Source organism: Maylandia zebra, linkage group LG14 (genome assembly GCF_041146795.1).
Source record: "Maylandia zebra isolate NMK-2024a linkage group LG14, Mzebra_GT3a, whole genome shotgun sequence".
NCBI lineage: Eukaryota > Metazoa > Chordata > Actinopteri > Cichliformes > Cichlidae > Maylandia > Maylandia zebra.
The window spans coordinates 36,646,190-36,665,721 of record NC_135180.1 but is presented as its reverse complement, the minus strand read 5'-3'; the positions used below and the strand labels follow the sequence as shown (position 1 = coordinate 36,665,721).

The window sequence follows — 19,532 nt, the reverse complement described above, 5'->3', positions numbered from 1 at the left end:
AAAACAAAAGAAAGATAAACAGCAGGATTATAGAAGTTATCTTTTTTTTTTATATGAGCATAATTTTCATATTTTCATCAACCAAATTAATATGAGAGCAGATTAGGTGTGTAATGTTGTAAAACAGAAGGTGTTAGCAGGTGCTTCCCTCCTCACTAATGGACGGATGGAGAGAGATGAAGCGTGAGAGGGAGAGCGAGGTGGAAGATTAGGCACTGCTGCACAAACTGCAGGAAACACTGTTCGGTCCATCTGTCCATCCTTTGGTTTCACGCTGAGGTCTAAATTTCACCAGTTGGCAGAAGTGACGTTGCATGCTCACGCACACACAAACTTACCTCAGACAAGCGTTAGCATTGTTAGTGTGTTGGTATCTCAAATTAAAAGGAAAAGAGCAGAAAGACATTTGGTGAGCAGTTCTGGGTTTGCATGACTCAAACAAAAACAAGCCTCTTTTTCTGGAGGCCATCATGGCGACTCGTCCTCCCTGCTGTCTCGGCTTCTTTGTACCGTCTTTCTATCTTTTGACTCTCTTCCTCCCATCCCTCTCTTCTTCTGTCTCTCATGTTTTCACTCAGAGTTTTTTGCATTTGTTTGTCCTTTTTCCGTTTGTTCTCACCCTCGCTCCGGGTTTCTGCCTCACTTGTTTTTCTTTCCATCTGAAGTTCAAGGTAAACAATAGAGAAAATGCTGCTTTTAAGACGTTTATGCGACACGAGGTAACACTAAACCGAACTAAAAGTCACACACTACTATATTCATCCATTATTCATTCTTTTCTGTCTGCATTTGTCATCCTTTCTTCCACTTAGCCTTCTGCTCCAGCTTTTTCTATTGAGCCTTGATAATATAGAGATAAAATAATTATTTTTCTGTGTTCTGGTGACTCACCTCAATGTTTCATTCAAGAGTGAATCCACCCTTTTATACCTGCCAGCGTTCACTTACAACTTCCTTTGTCTATATTTACGGGGAAATCTTTACATAATTCACAATCCAGTTATTTTCTGCTTTCATATGAAAAACAAGAGCTACAGTATGAATGCAAGGTCAAAAACATCATACATAAAACGCACTGCAAAATAATATCAAGGGGACAACAAAGTAAGGTTACTTTGAGTGGGAACAAAAGCCAGTGTGAAAAGGTTGATTTTCCTAAATTGCTCTGGAGTTTCTATTCCTTGAATGAGGAGCGGGAGAGAACTCCAAAGCACCGAAGCCCCATCACAAACAGCTCTGTGCCACAGGATCAGCAATGTAGAGAGGGGATAAACAGCTCTCCTGTATCAGAGGGGGAATGAATACTGCAATGAACACTGTGAAGGGACTTTTTAGGAGGAGAATCTTATTTAATACACTAGTGTAGGTGGCTGAGAGTAGGCATTATGTCCTGCCAGCAAAGCCTGGCAGTCGAGTTTTGGAAATCCTGTCGCCTATCCAGGACTTTGCTAGGCATTCTAGATTAAATGCCATTACAGGGAGAAGGCAACGAACGCATGGGTGAGAGATGCAGCACGGTGAAAATGAAAAATGAAAGCTAAAGTCAAGAGGTGTGATTTTGTGACAAATTTGACATTTTCCTCAAAAGATAAGGGTCAGTGAAGTCATCATCTAAAGGGTGATGACTTCATCATCGTATAAATAAGGCAAAACTGTTTCTGGTGAAACTCTTTAAAAAGAGAAAGAAATCGATATTCTGACGTATATCTATCTACAAATATTCAAAAAAGTATTTCTTGGGTGCAGAGCAAGCCAAGTGCAGGGCTGGAATTTTAATTTGATGAAATAAATTTTGGAAAGCAACTGCTATTGCTGCCACTGAGTGTGTAATGAGGAACATGTTGTAAACTTCTTAGTTAAAACATCCATCCATTCATTTTCTTAACTGATAATCCAGTTTAAGGTCGCGGGGAAATAGAGCCTACGTCAGCTGTGATGTGGAGAGTTGAGGTACACCCTGGAAAGGTTGTAAGTCTATCACAGCGCTGCTGGGCTGAAACAGTAAGATTACAGAGCCAGATATAACTGCATCATCATTATTCTCTGAGCTGCATTTTCTTGCTGGAACTAGACAGCAGTGTGGATATTGAGTGGTACCCAGTTTCCACCAATGGAGTGCCAGTTAATGAATATTGTATCTATGCTCATTAATTCCTTTGGGTGGGTGGATGCATGTATAGATCAGTGCTTAGTGGTTCCATACCTTTATAATATCAAAGACGGGTGGTGACTATGGGAGGGGCTGCAGTGAGAATTTCACTATTGCATTGAAGGTGTAGAGATCATACAGATGACGACCTCTGTGTTATTATCCTCTGAAGGGTTTCACACCTTTTCCTACAAAAGCTGTGTAAGAATCGTTTCTGAAACCTGTCGAAATGTTGGCTGGCTCTCAAGGCTCCACCACAGAACTGGCTTCACACCAACACTGACACATTTTGCTGGGAAGGGTGTAAATTTGTGTAACTTTGGTAAAACCACAGATGCAACTGTAAAAAGTTTGTGTGCTTTTTAAAACCTAGCGTAGCCAGAACTCTTCTCTCCTTTCTATTCTTCCCTCAGTGTTTTCATTAAAAAGTGTCTGACAGCATAGAAGACACTTCTTTTAGTGTTTGCTTAATGTTGCATAAGCTTCAAATGCACTCTTTGTTTGGTCTTCGGTACAGCTTTTAAAGCCTTTTCTTCTCTTTATTCATGAACTAATCCTGATTTTCCTTCTCGTTCTCTCTCCCCCCTCTGCAGGTGAGCTAGTCGCAGCACCCTCGGCTGTACCCAGCATCTCCCGTTCCCGTCTTCTTCTTCCTCTGCCTATTCCCATCATCTTCTGCCTCGTCTTTCCTGCTTCTCGTGGGAATCAAACGTCGTGATGTCTCTCTCCGCCTCTCCTGCCCCCTTCCTCCTCTTCTTCCTCTTCCTCCTTCCACTGCCACCCTGCCAGCCAGAGTCCCAGCGCAGTGACCCCAGCATGAACCCTGACCCAAGAACAGCCTTGCCCTCCATATTTCCCTCCTCCTCCGTCCTGCCTTCCTTATCTAATGATAATAGTACATCACCCAGCATTGGGGATAAGTGTGATGAGGTGACCGTGTGCAAGCCGGGCATCCTGTTACCTGTCTGGTACCCCGAAAACCCTGGAGTCGGTTACCAGGTGGCCAGAGCTGTGGTCTACTTCCTGTCACTCATGTACATGTTCCTGGGAGTGTCCATCATTGCTGACCGCTTCATGGCATCCATAGAGGTCATCACATCTCAGGTAGGATGACAAAAGTCATTTAACTATTTATAAAAGCAAAAATTACATCTTACAAGCTTGAACATGACATATACCTTGAGTCAGGCAAATGCACTCAATCCACGGGTGGTATAGTTGATATAAATGGTTTTTGTTTGGATCTCAGTTTGCATGAGGGGGGATGTTTAGCTTCCAAGGCCTGTTGACCTCACCGCTGAAGCTTTCAGACGGGTCGTTTTTGCAAACTTCTCAACTTTGAGAGCTGCTAGTTTTTCATCTTTTATTTCTTCAGGTTACAGATAGACTGCAGTGAGGATAAGTTGTGGTATGCTCCAAAAACAAAACACACGGTGGTCATAAATGTCAGCATACCTGGATTTGCCTCAGCACACCATTTTGGAACCAATGATGTAGGAATTACAAACTCATAGATTGTACAAATCTAGCAGGGTGTCGACCATCTTCCAGGCCAAATTACTCTACGAGTTATTTAAACTTTTGTCAGGTGACCACCACAGAGATCTGGAAAAAGGATGTACTACCCAGAAACATGGAATCAAAACTCAAGCACACCTTTCACATCAGTGCAGTCTCATGGTCAATCAGGAAATAGTGATGAATATGATCTGTTTCTTTACAAACACAGGATTGCCCTCATTTTCTTTGTGTCGCTCAGCGCAGGTTTAAAAGTAATGCTGGCGTCGTGTGTCTTTACACGACAGGCAACCTAATAAATCAGTTTTCAGTTACCAGGTGAACATACTTTAAACAGAACCATGAAATATTCATTAATGTAGTAAGAATGCTTCAGCAGCAAGTGAAGCTGAACATCAACAACAGCTGAACCTACAATTTGTAGTGCACAAAGATATCGATCAATCCAAGTTACAAGCGGCCTTCCCTTTATTTATTTTGAGTCGTAATAACAAAGAAATTAACGAGGCTGTCCCCACAGCGGATAGCTTTGTGTATTTGATTTGGACGATTTTACACCGGATGTCCTTCCTGATGCAACCCCCAAAGGATTTGTGTCTTCTCCTGGGGAACCTCTGGTTGTTAGGCAAATGTGTGAACCACTACACTATGGAGCTGCAAGTAATCTGAAGCAAGGTGTGGGATTCAAATGGTAGTGTATCAGAAAGTTATGATCTTCCACTTCCTAATTTGGCCTTTGTTGCTCTTTTAGCCTGGAGGTACATGACTTATGTCCATGAACATGAACTATTACACCGACCACGATGCTCTACCATCAGACTGTGTGCCGGAATAATTTGGGACCATTTCATGAAACTGCAGTGAAAATTGCTGTTCATACATCTTTGATGGAAAAGTTTTTTTGATTAACCTTCATTTTCACAGAATGTATTTACAATAGGTGTTCCAATGTGCTTTGTAAGGTTAAAAACGCCATTATTAGAGAAAACCAACAGACTATCCCCTGTGAGCAGCACTGTTTCCGAGTGCTGCTCACAGGGGCCAGTATCTGCAGATGGCTGCCCCTCCCTGAGGAAAAAAAGGAGAATAAAAAAGGAAAGAAAGAGAGAACATGAGCAACAAACAGGAAAAATGCAAACTACAGGAGAGAGGAAAGTTAAATGTAATGACATGTGGTGGTGGAAAAGTGAAAAGAGGGGAGTGAAGGAGGAGTGCTCTGTGCATGATGGGAAGTCCCCCAGCAGCCTGAGTCTATAAGGATGGTTCAGCGTCACCTGATCCAGCTCTTACTACAAGCTTTATCCAAAAGGAAAGGAAAGATAAAGCTTCCACCTGTCGAGTGTTTTCACTCAGCTATAGTGCAGACTGTTTGCTGACCGTGCACCAAACACTTCAAAATAGACCTACTTCATGTTAATGCATTAATAAAGTTGTGTTCCCGTCTTCAATGAAGCCATAAATGATTTGCTGGAACCTGTGAAGTGAATTTGTGCGCTTCATCATTCAGTCGTCTCCTTCCTGTAAAGCAGTTCCTTTAATGGCAATTTCATAGATTCCCCTCCTCTCTCCATTTCCACTGCAAACTGTAACAGTGCAAATGACCCTCAGCTGTTTTCAGAGTCAGCAGGCAGAGTTGTTATTTGTCAAAGTTGTCGTGATGTTTTTGCAGGAGTACAGCTCACAGGGTGTGTGTGTTTGTGTCCCAGGTGGCTTTTAATGGATCGGGTCTTGAGGTTATGCAGTGTATGCAGTGTTTTTTAACAAAAGACGATTGCGCCTGAGTTTTGAGGCTTCAGTGGACCCTGAGGTCCAGTTTGAAAGGAGGATGAGGAGACATGAAGGTCAGCTGGAGTGAGAAACGAGGACATTGAGACGCTGTTCCCAGTATCAAAGCTGTTTTCTGGTTTTAAAAAAAAGATGCTAACATCTACAGAGTATAAGATTTTGTCTTACACGATACTCTCCATATGATTCCTTTTCTGTTGTGGGTAGAACAGCAAAAAAACAAAGTATTAAAGTTTGAGTACAGAACATTTCTGAGTTTATTTCAGCTCCCAAGGAGTAATTTTACACATTCAGAGTAAAATGTTGCTCAGTGCTGGAGTTGTCTGACAGGACTTATAACATCAGTGTTAGCTCAACTCCTTGGAGATGCAATTACACTCCACCCACACATTTCATTTCTCCGGTTGCAGCAGCAGGAAAGAGTCAGTCTCCTCACTTCTATCATGTAAGCTGCATATAGACAGATGGCCAATGACTGCTTGTATTCTGCAGAGAGAGGCAAGTAGGGCAAGAATACCTTTATTACCAGAGGCTTAGAGGTCAATAAGAAACAGGAGTTAGCTTCTTTATTTTGAGTGTGCAGCACTTAAAGAGGGTATGTTACATGATTTTGATTAATTTACATTTTATAATGAATCAACCCAGATTTTGTTATTATAGATTGCTTACTTCATTCAGAAAGTTAAGACTTAATGTTAGTTAAAAGATTTTGTCACATTTCTGTGCCCCATACACCGCACTCTTACAGGCTTTATTATTATTTTATTTATATTTTCCAAACATCCCTGAACATGAATAGTGACCACGTGTCATTTTGAGGTTAAAGTTTTGAACTTTTGTTTTGTTTTTTGGGGGGTTTTGGCTGTGATGACTTTACCATTCTGCTAATACTATACTTTAGTTTTATCATTTAAGTTCGATTTCACATGTTCAGTTATCAGTTCCTTGTTTATTATTATTATTTCTTATATTTTGGGTTTGTTATTGATGTCAGTGTTTCTCTTCCTTCATCTGTGTGTTTATAACTTTGTTCTCGGATGTTCTTTCTGGTTCTTCTGGTTCCACCATGTTTTGCTTTGAAGCTTAATTTTCTTTCATGTCATGTGATAATTTTATTTTCTTGTCTTCCCTTGACTGGCTGATTAAGTGTTTCCAAATTCAGGGGCTGCATCCTTTGAAGGTTGCATTTGGAGGTCAGACTGACAGTCTGAGGGAAGCAGTCACTGCATTTAAATGTATATCGCTCTATAACATTGAATTTGGCTTCATACAAGTTACATGGCATTAGGGATTTTGTCCTCCATCTCTCTCCAACACCTCTCTAGCTGCCAGTTTCATGGTTGCTAGGCAACAGAGGCAGCGCTGATAGGCTACACTTCCGGTTTCTGAAGTTTTTGTGGCCTGTGAAGGTGTGCCCTATGTAGGCCACGTCCTTCGAAACATGCAGCCTCCAGATTTGGACACAGTTTCACCTGCGTCTGGTCCCCATCCTGTTTCTCATTCCCCGATCCGTTCCCGGTGTATTTATAGTCTTACCTTCTCTTTGCCTTTTGTGCATTTTCTGCGTGGCAAGCTCAGAGTTATTTCCCAGTGACCTCCTGTGTTCTGCTAGGCCTCTTGTGTCTCTGGATTTATGTTTGTTTCAATTTTTTTTTTGCATGTCTTTACTTTGTAGAGGTTGTTTATTTTGGACTTTAGTTGAGACCTGTTTTTGCATTTTAATGCAGGAGTCTGACTCCTTTTACACCTTTACACTTTTCTCTGCCACACAAGCACTAGAAACCATATCCACAAGTAACCACCACAGCATATCGCATTAAGATGTTGAAAGCATATATTAACAGTCTTTGTGCTTGCCACTGCAGAAGTGTTAAACACTTGGAAACATTTATTAAAAGTTATTCATTGAAACAACCATGGATAGCTATGCTCCTCAGCAGAGATGGGCAATAACGCGTTACAAGTAACGCATTACTGTAATCCGATTACTTTTTTCAAGTAACCAGTAAAGTAAGGGATTACTACTGCAAAAAAGGTAATTAGATTACTGTTACTTCCCCGTAAGCACGCTGTGTTACTGCGTTACTAAAACCGTGATTTTTTGACGAGTGTCTCATGACAGTGACGTAAGCGAGTGCGATGTTCGTGGCAACAGCTGTGTGCAGATCAACAATGAATAATATATCGAGTGCGGGAGAGAGTATGAGCGTGCAGCGTTTAAAGCGTGGAAGTACTGACCTTACTTTGAGTTTGATTCCATAAAAAGTGACAAAAACATTTAGTCCACTGTTCACTGCGTGGGAAGAAAACTTCTTTTTACAGCGAAAAACCCCCTAAACTTCTGAGCAAGCACCGACAGTACGCTGCCACGGGAATGTGAAACTCCCAGATCCTTCCACTGACCGCTACAACACACCTGCACCAGGGTAAACCTCCGCCTGCCCCACTCCTTCTAAACAGGTGAAAATAGAGCAACAGGACCGCTGAGTCTTTGATTTTATTTATTTTCTGCTGTGGTTTACTCACATCTATTAGAAAGAGTGAGTGTAAACACAAACAACTATTTTATTTTATGTGCTGGAATGTGCAGAAAATAGGTTTAAATGTTCAACAAATTTCTTCCAGTCAGAGAATGTTGCATATCATTTAATGTTTGCTTGATGCATAAAGTTAAAAGATTAAAACTAACAAAACAAGTTTTAGAAAGAGACTTTTCCATTTGATTACATTTTATATGATGGATTATGCAAAAAAAGTAGAATTGGGCTAAAAGATCTATCGCTTTATTACCTATTCATGTTGTAAATCGTGTTTTTAAAAAGTAACTAAGTAACTAATTACTTTTGAAAATAAGCAAGTGCATTTATTTACTCTGGAAAATTTAAGCAGGCATCCAGCCTGAAAACAGCTGTGGAGGCAAACAACCACCATCTAGTTTAAAGTACCAGTCACACGGTCAAATGCAGTCCAGGTTAATTTGGTTCCGGTGACAGCTTAGTAAATCATTTTTAGTGGAGCCTCTTGACCGCAACTCATCTTTCCACAGGAGCTGTCCAACTCCATTCAGGTCATTCCCTGAGCCTAACAGATACATATACAGGGATCCAGAGGAATTACACTGAGATTGAATGTAATGAGAAATCTGTCAGATAAGGGGCTCTTAACGGGAAAGACAACAAAGTAATAGGCATGGTGGTAGAAGCCACAGGAAACATTAGCTCATCCATCCCCTTCATGGTCAGTGTACACGGATATCTGAGTGTGTACCCCACAATCCATCACCGTGGCAGGCACAGCACCACCTCTGCACCATCTACCGGTCAGGGCTCCGGTCAGTCTGTGTGCTGGTGTGTCTGTACACTGCAGGAGTATGTGGGAGTGCTGACCCTACATGTTCTACACCAGCGGTCCCCAACCCCCGGACCTCGGACCGGTACCAGTCCGTGAGTCGTTTGGTACTGGGCCGCGAGAGTTGAGGCTCAGCTGTGAAATGTATGGTTTTCAGGGTTTTTATCGGTTTTCAGCGTTATTTTGTTATCGTTTTTATCGTTAACTCGGTTTTCCTGGGTCTTTTCACGTGTGTTATGAATAACTTTTCAGTACTGGTACTAGTTTTATTTAGTTGTATTTATCCGCGACACCTTAAAGGCCGGTCTGTGAAAATATTGTCGGGCATAAACCGGTCCGTGGCGCAAAAAAGGTTGGGGACCGCTGTTCTACACTTCACTTCCTGTGTGAGCTCCTGTTATGAGGATTTATGAATGCAAAGGAAACAGAGTAAATGTAGTAACGACTATGTCAGCGAATAAACTGCTAATGGTGATGAATACAGCAGAAGCAGAGAGATAAATCTGTCTCTTTGTCTCTATGTAGATAAATACGACAAGAGAGCCACGACTCAGAAAAATTACATTCCCACTCACATAAACTGAATTCTGATTTAGAGGGAAATGTGTTTTGTTTTTTTCGTGGATTCTTTTTTCAACAGACACCTTTATTATCAACGTGGCTTTTCTGTTTATTTTCTTTCTTTGTGGTCATAGATTGTACGCGTGATCAAGAAAGAAATGAGGAACGGGAGTAAAAGCAAACTTGCTGGCTGCATATATAAAAATTCCCTTTCAAAGCCAGTAATAAATGTTGACTTTAGATAGGAAGCACATTTTCAACCTTCAGGTTTTTAACTGAGTTTTAAACTTTTTTTTTTGTTAACTTAACCGTTTTGGGAGAAGTTAATGAAAAATAGTGTAAGTCATGTTCACGGATCCAAATGTTTAAACTGTGAAAATATTTGACTTTTAGTTTTTTATTTTATTTTTTTTAGTTCTGTTAATGTTTTCAGGCTTATGCTGCAGAAAATGGAGCTCAAGCCTCTAATGTGGTTAACATTATGAACATTTGTATTTGAATCCAAACCTTTCCCTCAATGAAAACTTGATAGTTTTGGTGCCTACAACACAACAACACGGAGTATGAAAATTACATTTGAAAGAAAATCTAATCTGAAAATAAGTGAGTGAGTAGCTGGAAGTCAAACTCTACTTGGCTGGATGACACTGCCTATCTTGTTAAATGTAAGGTATTAAAACTGCAAAACTGCTTTCCTGAGATGTAATTAAAAATGCTGTTTAGTGGAATGGGAAGGTCGTTTTTAAAACACAGGACTGGATGAGAACATGGAAGATTTGTTCTCACTGCAAATTCTCAGCAGGTAGAGATATTGAACTTCTTCTTGTTAACAAGAAGAAAAATTGTCCCCCTTCATCTAAGTTGGGATGCAAACTGAAAGGACCACTGTCGTTGTGAGGTAACGGTACTACCCAGGCTGTATCCCAATTCAGGGTCTGCAGCCTTAAAGTACGCAGCCTTAACGGTCCACAAGGGCCGCGTACTCAAAGACCGCTAAGGCCGGAAGTGCGAGGCTTGTGAAATGGGACGGTTTAGCCTCCTTCGTGCTGCCCAGGTTGCCTAGCAACCATGATACTAACAGCTGGAAACTTTTCAGCTTTGTTTGACAGAAATGAAGGAGAAAATCTTTTGTTCATTTGTTTGTTTGTTTCTACATGAGCTTTGATCATTCTCTGTAAGATTAAGCTCAGCTATTGAATGGCGTATATTTTAAAGTAAAGGCTTTAAAACCAAGTTAGTACAAACGTCACTAATGTCACATAACTTTGCCGACAGTAATATTTTAATGTTCTTCGTTATTAAACATTTGCACATAAAGAAGTGACATAATATTAAGTACTTACTTTTAAAAGTTTACTCTTCCGCCGTTTTTTTTCGGCAAAATTATCCACACCCACCGCCGCGCTATGCATTCTGGGATATGTTGGGCCACGAAGTCTACGCCGCCACATCCTTAAAATTCAGGGAAATGAAGGACGCATTTGAGGGACGCATTTCGAGCAGCCTGCGAATTGGGACAGCCTTCGTCGCGTCGCTGTGACGTAATCGGCCTTAAAATGCGGCCTTTAAGGCTGCAGAGCCTGAATTGGGATACAGCCCCACTGCATTATCTGCAGCCCCAGCATGTGAGAACAGTGACTTTTTACTGTCCAGAGGCTCATACAGATCACCATGGAAAACGTATTAGCAAAAAAGAAAATCCTTCTTGGTTTTTCATTCTTGAAACAACAGGGAGGTGTGGACTGGCTGCTACTTAGATTCCTATTTTTCTATGCCGAGTGCTCTGTCAACCAATAACACATTTAAACAACTATTATGTTCCTTTAAGGACCTTGCCTAACATACTAACAATCTTATATATCTTGACCAGAAATACTTCAACATGCAAACTGAATTAGTAGACATTATGTCGTTATGTTCATGTGTGTCAGCCATTTCCCCATGTGTTCCCACTTCCCTCATTATCCTCCTGTGTGTATTTAGTCCAAGTGTTTTCAGTCACTCCTTGCCGGATCGGCTGCGTTTTTCCCATGCCATGTCGTGCTTTCAGATTTCCATATCACTTTGCCATGTTTAGAGTTTTTCTTGTTTGTTTTCTGTTCCCCAAGATTTTTCTTGGTTCTTGTTTCTTTTCTAGTTTACCCAGTGTAGGTCATTGTTTAGTTTTATGTTGTTTTCGTCCTTTTATTTTGTACTGTTTTGTCTGCCTAAATAAACCGCTCATCATCAGTTATGTTTGAGTTTTAGTATGTCCAGACCTGGGTCCACTCTTTGCACTCCATGCAGTTTGCCTGAGCAGACTGTGACAAGGAGAGCAAGTTAAAAAAGATTTTTTCTTTCTCTCCATGACTGTTGGAAACTCATGAATGAAAGCACATGATGGCATTCCTCTGAAACAAATGGCTGTAGTTCAAAAAGTATGCATGTGTGGGCTTTGAGGCATGGCTTTTTGAAAAGCAAACAAGCGTAGCTACGTTTTGCAGGTAAAATGATGGCTGTAGGTTAAAAATTGTGGTCACAGCGGCAGATTAAATACCAAAATTTCAGACGAGATTTTCTGCATGTCTCACTCTAACCTCACTTTAGCTTCCCAGTGTACATGAACGGGGAGAGATTTGAGAGATTTCTCTGGACAGTTTTGACCAAAACTGAAAAACTGTAAGAGGTACCGTGAAAATGTGCCTAAAGGAAGAGGAGTGACAGCAGAGAAGAAAACGAGTCTCTCCATTCAGTGTCTAATTTAAAAAATCTGAATAGAAGCGAACAGTGCATGAACGAGCCGCTTCTTTTGAGGTATGAACAGCGTATCTATGACTACTTGGTGGATGAAGAAGAAGAAATAATCTGATAAGGATGTGGAGGTTTACACAGACCGTGGACTGGCATCTTCCTAACTCTCTGTTCAGCCTAGGGTGGGGCAGGTTACATCTTCATCCTTCTACGTAGTCCAGACTTTTTACATCAAGCACGCTAACACAAATTGTGTGTTTGGGCCAACAGGAGAAGGAGGTGACCATCACTATGCCTAACGGGGAAACGTCAGTGATGACGGTTCGAATCTGGAATGAAACAGTGTCCAATCTGACGCTCATGGCTCTGGGCTCCAGCGCTCCAGAGATACTGCTCTCTGTTATAGAGGTACACACACACACACACACAGTAACTCTGTGTATCGTTTATTGAGATGCAGATGGTAAGTAGACTTGTCTTTCCTCTCCCTGTTACAAACTTTTTGCAGGTGTGTGGTCACGAATTCAAGGCTGGCCAGTTGGGTCCAGGAACCATCGTCGGCAGTGCTGCCTTCAACATGTTTGTGATCATCGGGATCTGCGTGTGGGTGATCCCCAACGGCCAGAGCCGGAAGATCAAACATCTGCGGGTGTTCTTCATCACCGCGTTCTGGAGCATCTTCGCCTACATCTGGCTCTACCTTATCCTGTCTATCATATCACCGGGTGTCGTGGAGGTGAGGCAGACTCAGTGTGAGAGGATGAAAGAATCAGTGAGCTCAGAGGTGCAGTGGCAACATACCAGATATTTATTCATCTTTTTGGTAAATTGGTAAGTTCTCAAATGAACCCTCTAACATGAAGACGTGAAGCGAAGTGATCAGGAAATAGTTTTGACACGGAGCAGTTTTTGTCTTTTATTTGTTTTAGAGGTTGGGGAATATGTGGAGGGAGACATGTCAATATCGTCTTCTTCCTGCTTGCTGATGGACAAACTTCTAAGCAAAGATATCTCTTATTCTTTTTTACCACACAAGTAGTGATGTTAACTTGTGAATCCAAATGTGACCACATACTGTTGTTTCCTTATGGGCCAGGTCGCCTCACAGCAAGCAGATCCCGGGTTCAGAGCTCCTCCTTCAGAGTTACTTCAGCTGTTAAGAAGATGGATAGATGAATGGATGGATGGATGACTGATCTTTAACGACTATAATAGTTCTAACTTTATAATCTCCATGTGTGTTTCAGGTGTGGGAGGCCCTGGTCACCCTGCTCTTCTTCCCTGTCTGCGTCATCCTGGCTTGGATCGCTGATCGGCGCCTGCTCTTCTACAAATACATGGGCAAGCGTTACCGAGCCGACAAGCGCCATGGCATCGTTGTCGAGACTGAAGGGGATTTGACACCCAACAAAGGCGGCATGGAGATGATCATAGATGGCAAGTTCCCAGCGCGAGGGGGCGCTGTGGTTCCTGCTGAAAACTGTGGGGGCGGCACTCAGGACGGGACCACAGGCGCCACAGCCAACAACATTGGAGCGGCAGCAGGAGCCGTGGGAACAGGAGGGGGAGCCAATCTGCCCCACTCCACCAGCGCTACAGTCAATGTGGAAAGCAGCAAGGAGCTGGATGAGAGCCGCAAGGAGGTGAGACAGAGACGGGAAGAATCTTCAGAGAGCAGCATAGGAGAGCATCTGATCACAAGCACAACATCAGAATCAAACATTAGACTGTTAGTTTGAGAGATTCAGTTACACGCCAGATGATGTGTTACATAAAACTGTGTGAAAGGTCTTCCTATAAAACAGGTGAACTTCAACCATCAGATCAGCAAACCAGAGAGTCAAAACATAAATAAAAATATTTCTGAAGACAGACAGGAAAACAACAAAAACCTATGGAGCACTTGTTACTGCACATTTTAACACTGTCACTATGCAAACAAAGTTTTTCTTTCTATTCCTCAGATGCATTTCTGGTTTGTGCAGAACATCTTAGTGCTATGTGTGGAAAATCTGTGTTCAAAGTGAGGAAATGAAGAAACAAGTGTTTCATTTTCATGTAATCTTTAGAATGTAAATCCATTTGGACTCTGGGGTCATTGCATATGTGGCTTACCATATATTCATTTCATAATTGGATTTCCCACATTTTTATGTTGGTGAAAAATCTAAACTTGCACTTTCTGCTTTTTTAGGACAGAATTGTAGTTCTCCAGAAGCTGATTGTGTTCATCTGGACGTAGCGTTTTTGTGGGAGAAACGTTTCGTCACTCATCCAGGTGACTTCTTCAGTCTCAGCTGACTGCAGGTTTCCCCAAACCTATAAACAGTACATTTGCATAATGACTGAAACCAGCCCAGTGAAGCTATACCCAGGGGAATCTACACCAAGTCTGTATGGTTTACTGAAAATACATAAACAGGGTGCACCTTTAAGACCGATTGTCTGTATGATCAACTCTGTCACCTATAACATCTCCAAGTTTCTGGCTTCCATCCTGAACCCGCTGGTGGGCAGCTCTGAACACCACATCCAGAACACCCTGGATTTTGTTGAGAAGGTGAGAGATGTCATTATGGAGGCAGATGAAACCATGGTCTCGTACGACGTTACATCTTTCTTCACTTGCATCCCAGTCACAGAAGCGTTGGAGGTAGTTCGTAAGAGATTACAGGATGACACCAACCTCAGCAACAGGACCACTCTCAGCATCGACCAAGTGTATTTGAACTGTGCCTTCATTCCACCTACTTCACATACAAGGGTCAGTTCTACAGGCAGAAACATGGGTGTGCCATGGGCTCCCCAGTTTCACCCATCGTGGCCAATTTGTACATGGAAGAAGTGGAAAAGAGGGCTTTGCTGTCCTACCCTGGAACACCACCAAGCCATTGGTTCAGCTATGTGGATGACACCTGGGTGAAAATCAAATCTCAGGATGTACCACAATTCACGGATCACATAAACTCGGTGGACCAACACATCAAATTCACCAGGGAGGATATGAAAAGTGGCAGGTTAGCCTTCTTAGACTGTGAGATTTCCATCAGGAATGGGGGACATCTAAAAGCTGACGTGTTCCATAAACCTACACATACAGATCAGTATTTAAGGTTTGACTCTCATCATCCACTGGAGCACAAACTGGGTGTCATCAGGACGCTACAACACAGAGCGAACACCATCCCCACAGACACAGCAGCCAGAGAGGCAGAAGAACAGCACATCAAGAAGGCCCTGAGTAAATGTGGTTATCCCAGCTGGACTTTTGTCAAAGCTGGGAAGGCACCTAAAGAAAGCTCCAGCCGATCCAGGAGAGAAGGACAACCGCTGCCCAAGCGAAAACCTGTAGTGATCCCATACGTGTCAGGAGTATCGGAGCAGTTGAGACGCATTTTTTCTAAACACCAGGTCTCTGCGGCTTTTAAACCCCAAAACATGCGCCAAAAATTGGTCCACCCCAAGGATCGGGTCCCCCGACACAAACAGAGTAACATAGTGTACACTGTTAAGTGCAGGAGGATTGCCAGGATTTATACATCGGGAAATCAAACAACCTCTGGCGAAGCAGATGGCACAACACAGAAGAGCCACCTCGTCAGGACTCTGCAGTCTATTTACACCTACAGGCCAGTGGACACTCTTTCAATGATGAGGATGTAACATCCTGGACAGGGAGGAACGCTGGTTTGAGGGCGGAGTCAAGGAGGCCGTTTACGTGAAAAGGGAAAGACCATCTCTGAATCGAGGAGGGGGCCTAAGGGTACATCTGTCACCATCTTACAATGCTGTGATTGCAGCCATTCCCCAACTCTCTGTGAATGGTACTCATGGTTATTGATCAGTGGTTGTTGATCAATGACCATGAGAATTTACATAACTGTGATTAAGGAACTGACCTCCCAGCCCATTGTTCCTTCAGTGGGCTGGTTTCAGTCATTATGCAAATTTACTGTTTATAAGATTGAAACCTGCAGTCAGCTGAGACTGAAGACGTCACCTGGATGAGTGACGAAACGTTTCTCCCACAAAACGCTACGTCCAGATGAACACAATCAACTTTTGGAGATTTACTTACCTGGATGATGGAGCGTGCATCAAGACGACAGAATTGCGAAAAATAATGGATTATTTCTCAGCAGGAGACAGAAAGATAGAGTGCTCAGTACATTTCAAACACCACCCAGTGTAAGGTTTCTGCCACAGGCCCACGCTCCTTAGTCTAAATTATATTTTTCATACTAAAATATAATTATTAAATTTACAAATGTACTGTGTTACAAAAAAGCAGAACAGAAGATTTAATTTAAGTATTTGAATATGTGCTTCATTATTTTCTGGCTCAGAACACATGTAAAAAGTTTGTTATTTTGCCTCATAAATAAAAACATAACTTTTAGTTTTTTGAACAAGTTTTTAACAGATTTCTAAAGTACTTGTGTTTTCTTGTTTTTATGAAATCTCGTCTGATAAATTTGTTAAGCGCCTCAAATGCAGATAAATGTGTCTCCAGTTTAAATTTCCTCGAGTGAAGCATGCATGCTTTGTTCTGCACTTTATAATCTCATTTTGTTAACAATCGCTGCTTTGCACCTGTCTGGAATGCAGATGACAATAAGCCCATTTACATCTGCTGTGAAAAGATTAACGGCTCTTACTTTTGAGGAGTAGAACGAACTTTTTTCTTATCTGAACTGAAAATCTATCAACAGTACAAATCATAAAACCCCCTGAGGAGACCTTGTAATACTTGGCTCTATAAATATAATTTACTTGATTTAGAACTGAGGATGGAAAATGAGAAAAGCAGAGAAATGAGACTCTTGGGAAGAAACTTTATTAAAATAAAAGCTAGACAGACAGTAAGAACTGAGAGACAAACAGGTCCTCATCCACATCATTTTTCTGGCCCAATTAAACCAGGCTTTAAAATATCATTCTGATATTTTAAGCTAAAATATGCTCCAAAGTGGACTTTTTTAAAGTTGCCTTTCACAGGTATTTTCACAGTTTACCTTGGACTTGGGTGACAAGTTTGAAGACGCTGCCCATACTTACATAATTGGAGTTTTAGAAATGTAATTACATTTTGCTTTTTTACTCCTAATTTTGCTGTATGTGCGGTTCATGCTCAGATATCACAAGCTGTACCGAAATGTACAGTACTGTATTTAGTACCAGAGAAAAAGTAGCCTTAAAGTTGAGGGTTAAACGTTATTCTGCTGATAATATTGTGCTAAATGGCCTTTTAGGTAGGTTCGCACCCTGAAAGCCAGCTGAAAGTGTCGAGTGCACTCCACCCCTGCAGTTTTGCTATTTGAGTTCGCTGTGTGGGCAGAAACTTGATGTAAATGTGTGCAGAGGCAGAACGCAGCCTCAGGCTGTGGGCTTCACTTCCTCTCACTGAGGTGACCCCTTCAGGACCACTCACTCCTTTATTGATACTGAGCTATCACTTACTGTGAAACCTGGCTCCATGCATATGCAGCACATACAGGTTACACTGAAAAGGGTTATTTCTTTTTTTGCTAACAGTCGCTCTTAGAGGGAAGATAGACCAAAGCAGACCACATATGGCCCGAGTCCCTGGATCCAGCAGGACTATTTTAATCCACATTACAAAGAATCCTTCACAAAAGTTCTGGATTCAGATCCAAAGAAATTCTAAAAGTTAATCACGCCACACCGAGTCTTGCAAATACATCCATAACTGAAAAAATAACACATTAACAAGGAAACACGCTGTTCACTCTTGTTTGTCTACAAGGTTTTTTGTTATCTGTTTTTTGTGACTCAGTTTCATTACTTCCGTCCAGGTTCTCTCGCTGGTGTTGTGCACAGCATTTTGTTCTCTTTTTTATTTATAAAACAAATAAAGTTCCTCTTTGCATCTCTTTGAGATTCCTGATAGGCATTTGGATCCTCTCTCTACACCCGGTAGCACAGGCCAAAGGTGCTTATCAAAATCTGCAAGACTGACTTAGTCTTGTTTGTCTAATAAACTGCTGTTGGACAGACAGACTTATTTCCCATACTCAGCATCAATGTTTTTGTCTCTTTCAGTCCTTGTAAACAAGACAAGACAAAGAACAGCCCATCAGGGGAGTCAGACCTGCACATTTTTACATATTTTAAGAGCAGGTTCACAGCTCCTGTTAAAATGCCAGAAACAACCTGTGTTTCATGTTGTGTAGAGAAAATGAAAGAAATGGTTTAAGTATTACCATATTTGTGTTTGCTTAATGGTCTATTTGTAAATCTGCAGAGTACCTGGTACAGACTGAGAGTGGGTTATGTTATATCTTTTTCAAAGTGACATGCAAAAATATATCCTAACACCAGATCAGCTTCACCTATTCTAATACAGTATGTGGTTATATTGTGAAGGCGATTAGTAGGAAGCAGGATAATAACTGCTGATTAAAACTGTAAATCATATTGTATCTGGTGGAAGTGAAACATCACCTGACTGGATATCGTTATGGAGAAAAGGCGTTATGTTAGTTTTGTTTAGTTTTGATTTTTTTTGCTGACCATTTCAAGTAGCACAAATGTGGGATGTTTTCTGCACCAACTCATGTGATCAAATGTAATTAGACATCAGGCCTCTTTGTGTGACTGTCTTTGGACAGCAAAGGGGTAATTTATTCCTTTAACTGATGACATTTTCTCTTTTAATGCTTGAAAGTTGTTGGAGGTTATTATTTCAAAATGTCATCCTTTTGATAGCTCGAGCTTTTAGAGAAAAGATGCAGTGATTCTGTTATTATGAAACTGAAAAAGTATATAAGATATTTCTGTGTTAGCCTTTTTTGTATTTTATATCTCTAAGACTTGATGCAATCTTGTAAAAAACTAAATGTACCTGTACTGTATCCAAAGGGGGGGGGGGGAGAGAGAGAGTAAAGAGCAGCCAGACACTGCTAACAAACTGCACTTGATTAGTTGATCTTCAACAAGTGTGATGAGCTCTGTGAAAGCAGAAGTTTTGACAGTTTGCTGGTCTGGAGCATTAGTTGTGTGTTAACACAATTCCTCAGTCTTCCCAGGAATTCTAAAAAAGACAGAACAGCTTAAGTTTGCAAAATTATGTCTGAGCAAAGCCCAAAATTTCTGGAACGATGTCCTTCAAACAGACGAGACCAATGTTTGGTCACGATGCACAGCAGTTCATACCAGTTGCATACCAACTATTACACGGGGTGGAGGAGTGATGATTTGGGCAGCCACAGGACCCGGAGTCGACCAGAAACTCCTCTGCATAGCAAAGTACTCTGGAGTCACAACCATCTGTCACAGCAGCAAACCTGCAACAGAATGGCTGAAAAAGAAAAGTATCAAAGTGTTGCATTGATCCAATCAAAGTCCTAAAAAAGCTGTGCATATATCTGAGACGTGTAATTTAAAAAAAAGCCTGAAAACATATAAAATATTTAGTCTT

At 41.5% G+C, this 19,532-nt stretch overlaps 1 protein-coding gene across 4 annotated transcripts in view; it reads left to right on the top strand.

Moving 5' to 3' along the window:
• slc8a2b (solute carrier family 8 member 2b) overlaps positions 1 to 19,532 on the top strand; it is a 208,436-nt gene that overhangs the window by 152,598 nt on the left and 36,306 nt on the right. For all 4 annotated transcript variants that reach the window (XM_076873475.1, XM_076873473.1, XM_076873474.1 and 1 more), the window contains 4 exons: positions 2,743 to 3,253; positions 12,362 to 12,499; positions 12,600 to 12,827; positions 13,339 to 13,734. In XM_076873475.1, the coding sequence (XP_076729590.1) occupies positions 2,867 to 3,253; positions 12,362 to 12,499; positions 12,600 to 12,827; positions 13,339 to 13,734 (1,149 nt within the window). In that variant the 5' untranslated portion in view covers positions 2,743 to 2,866. The remainder of the gene's footprint in view (positions 1 to 2,742; positions 3,254 to 12,361; positions 12,500 to 12,599; positions 12,828 to 13,338; positions 13,735 to 19,532) is intronic.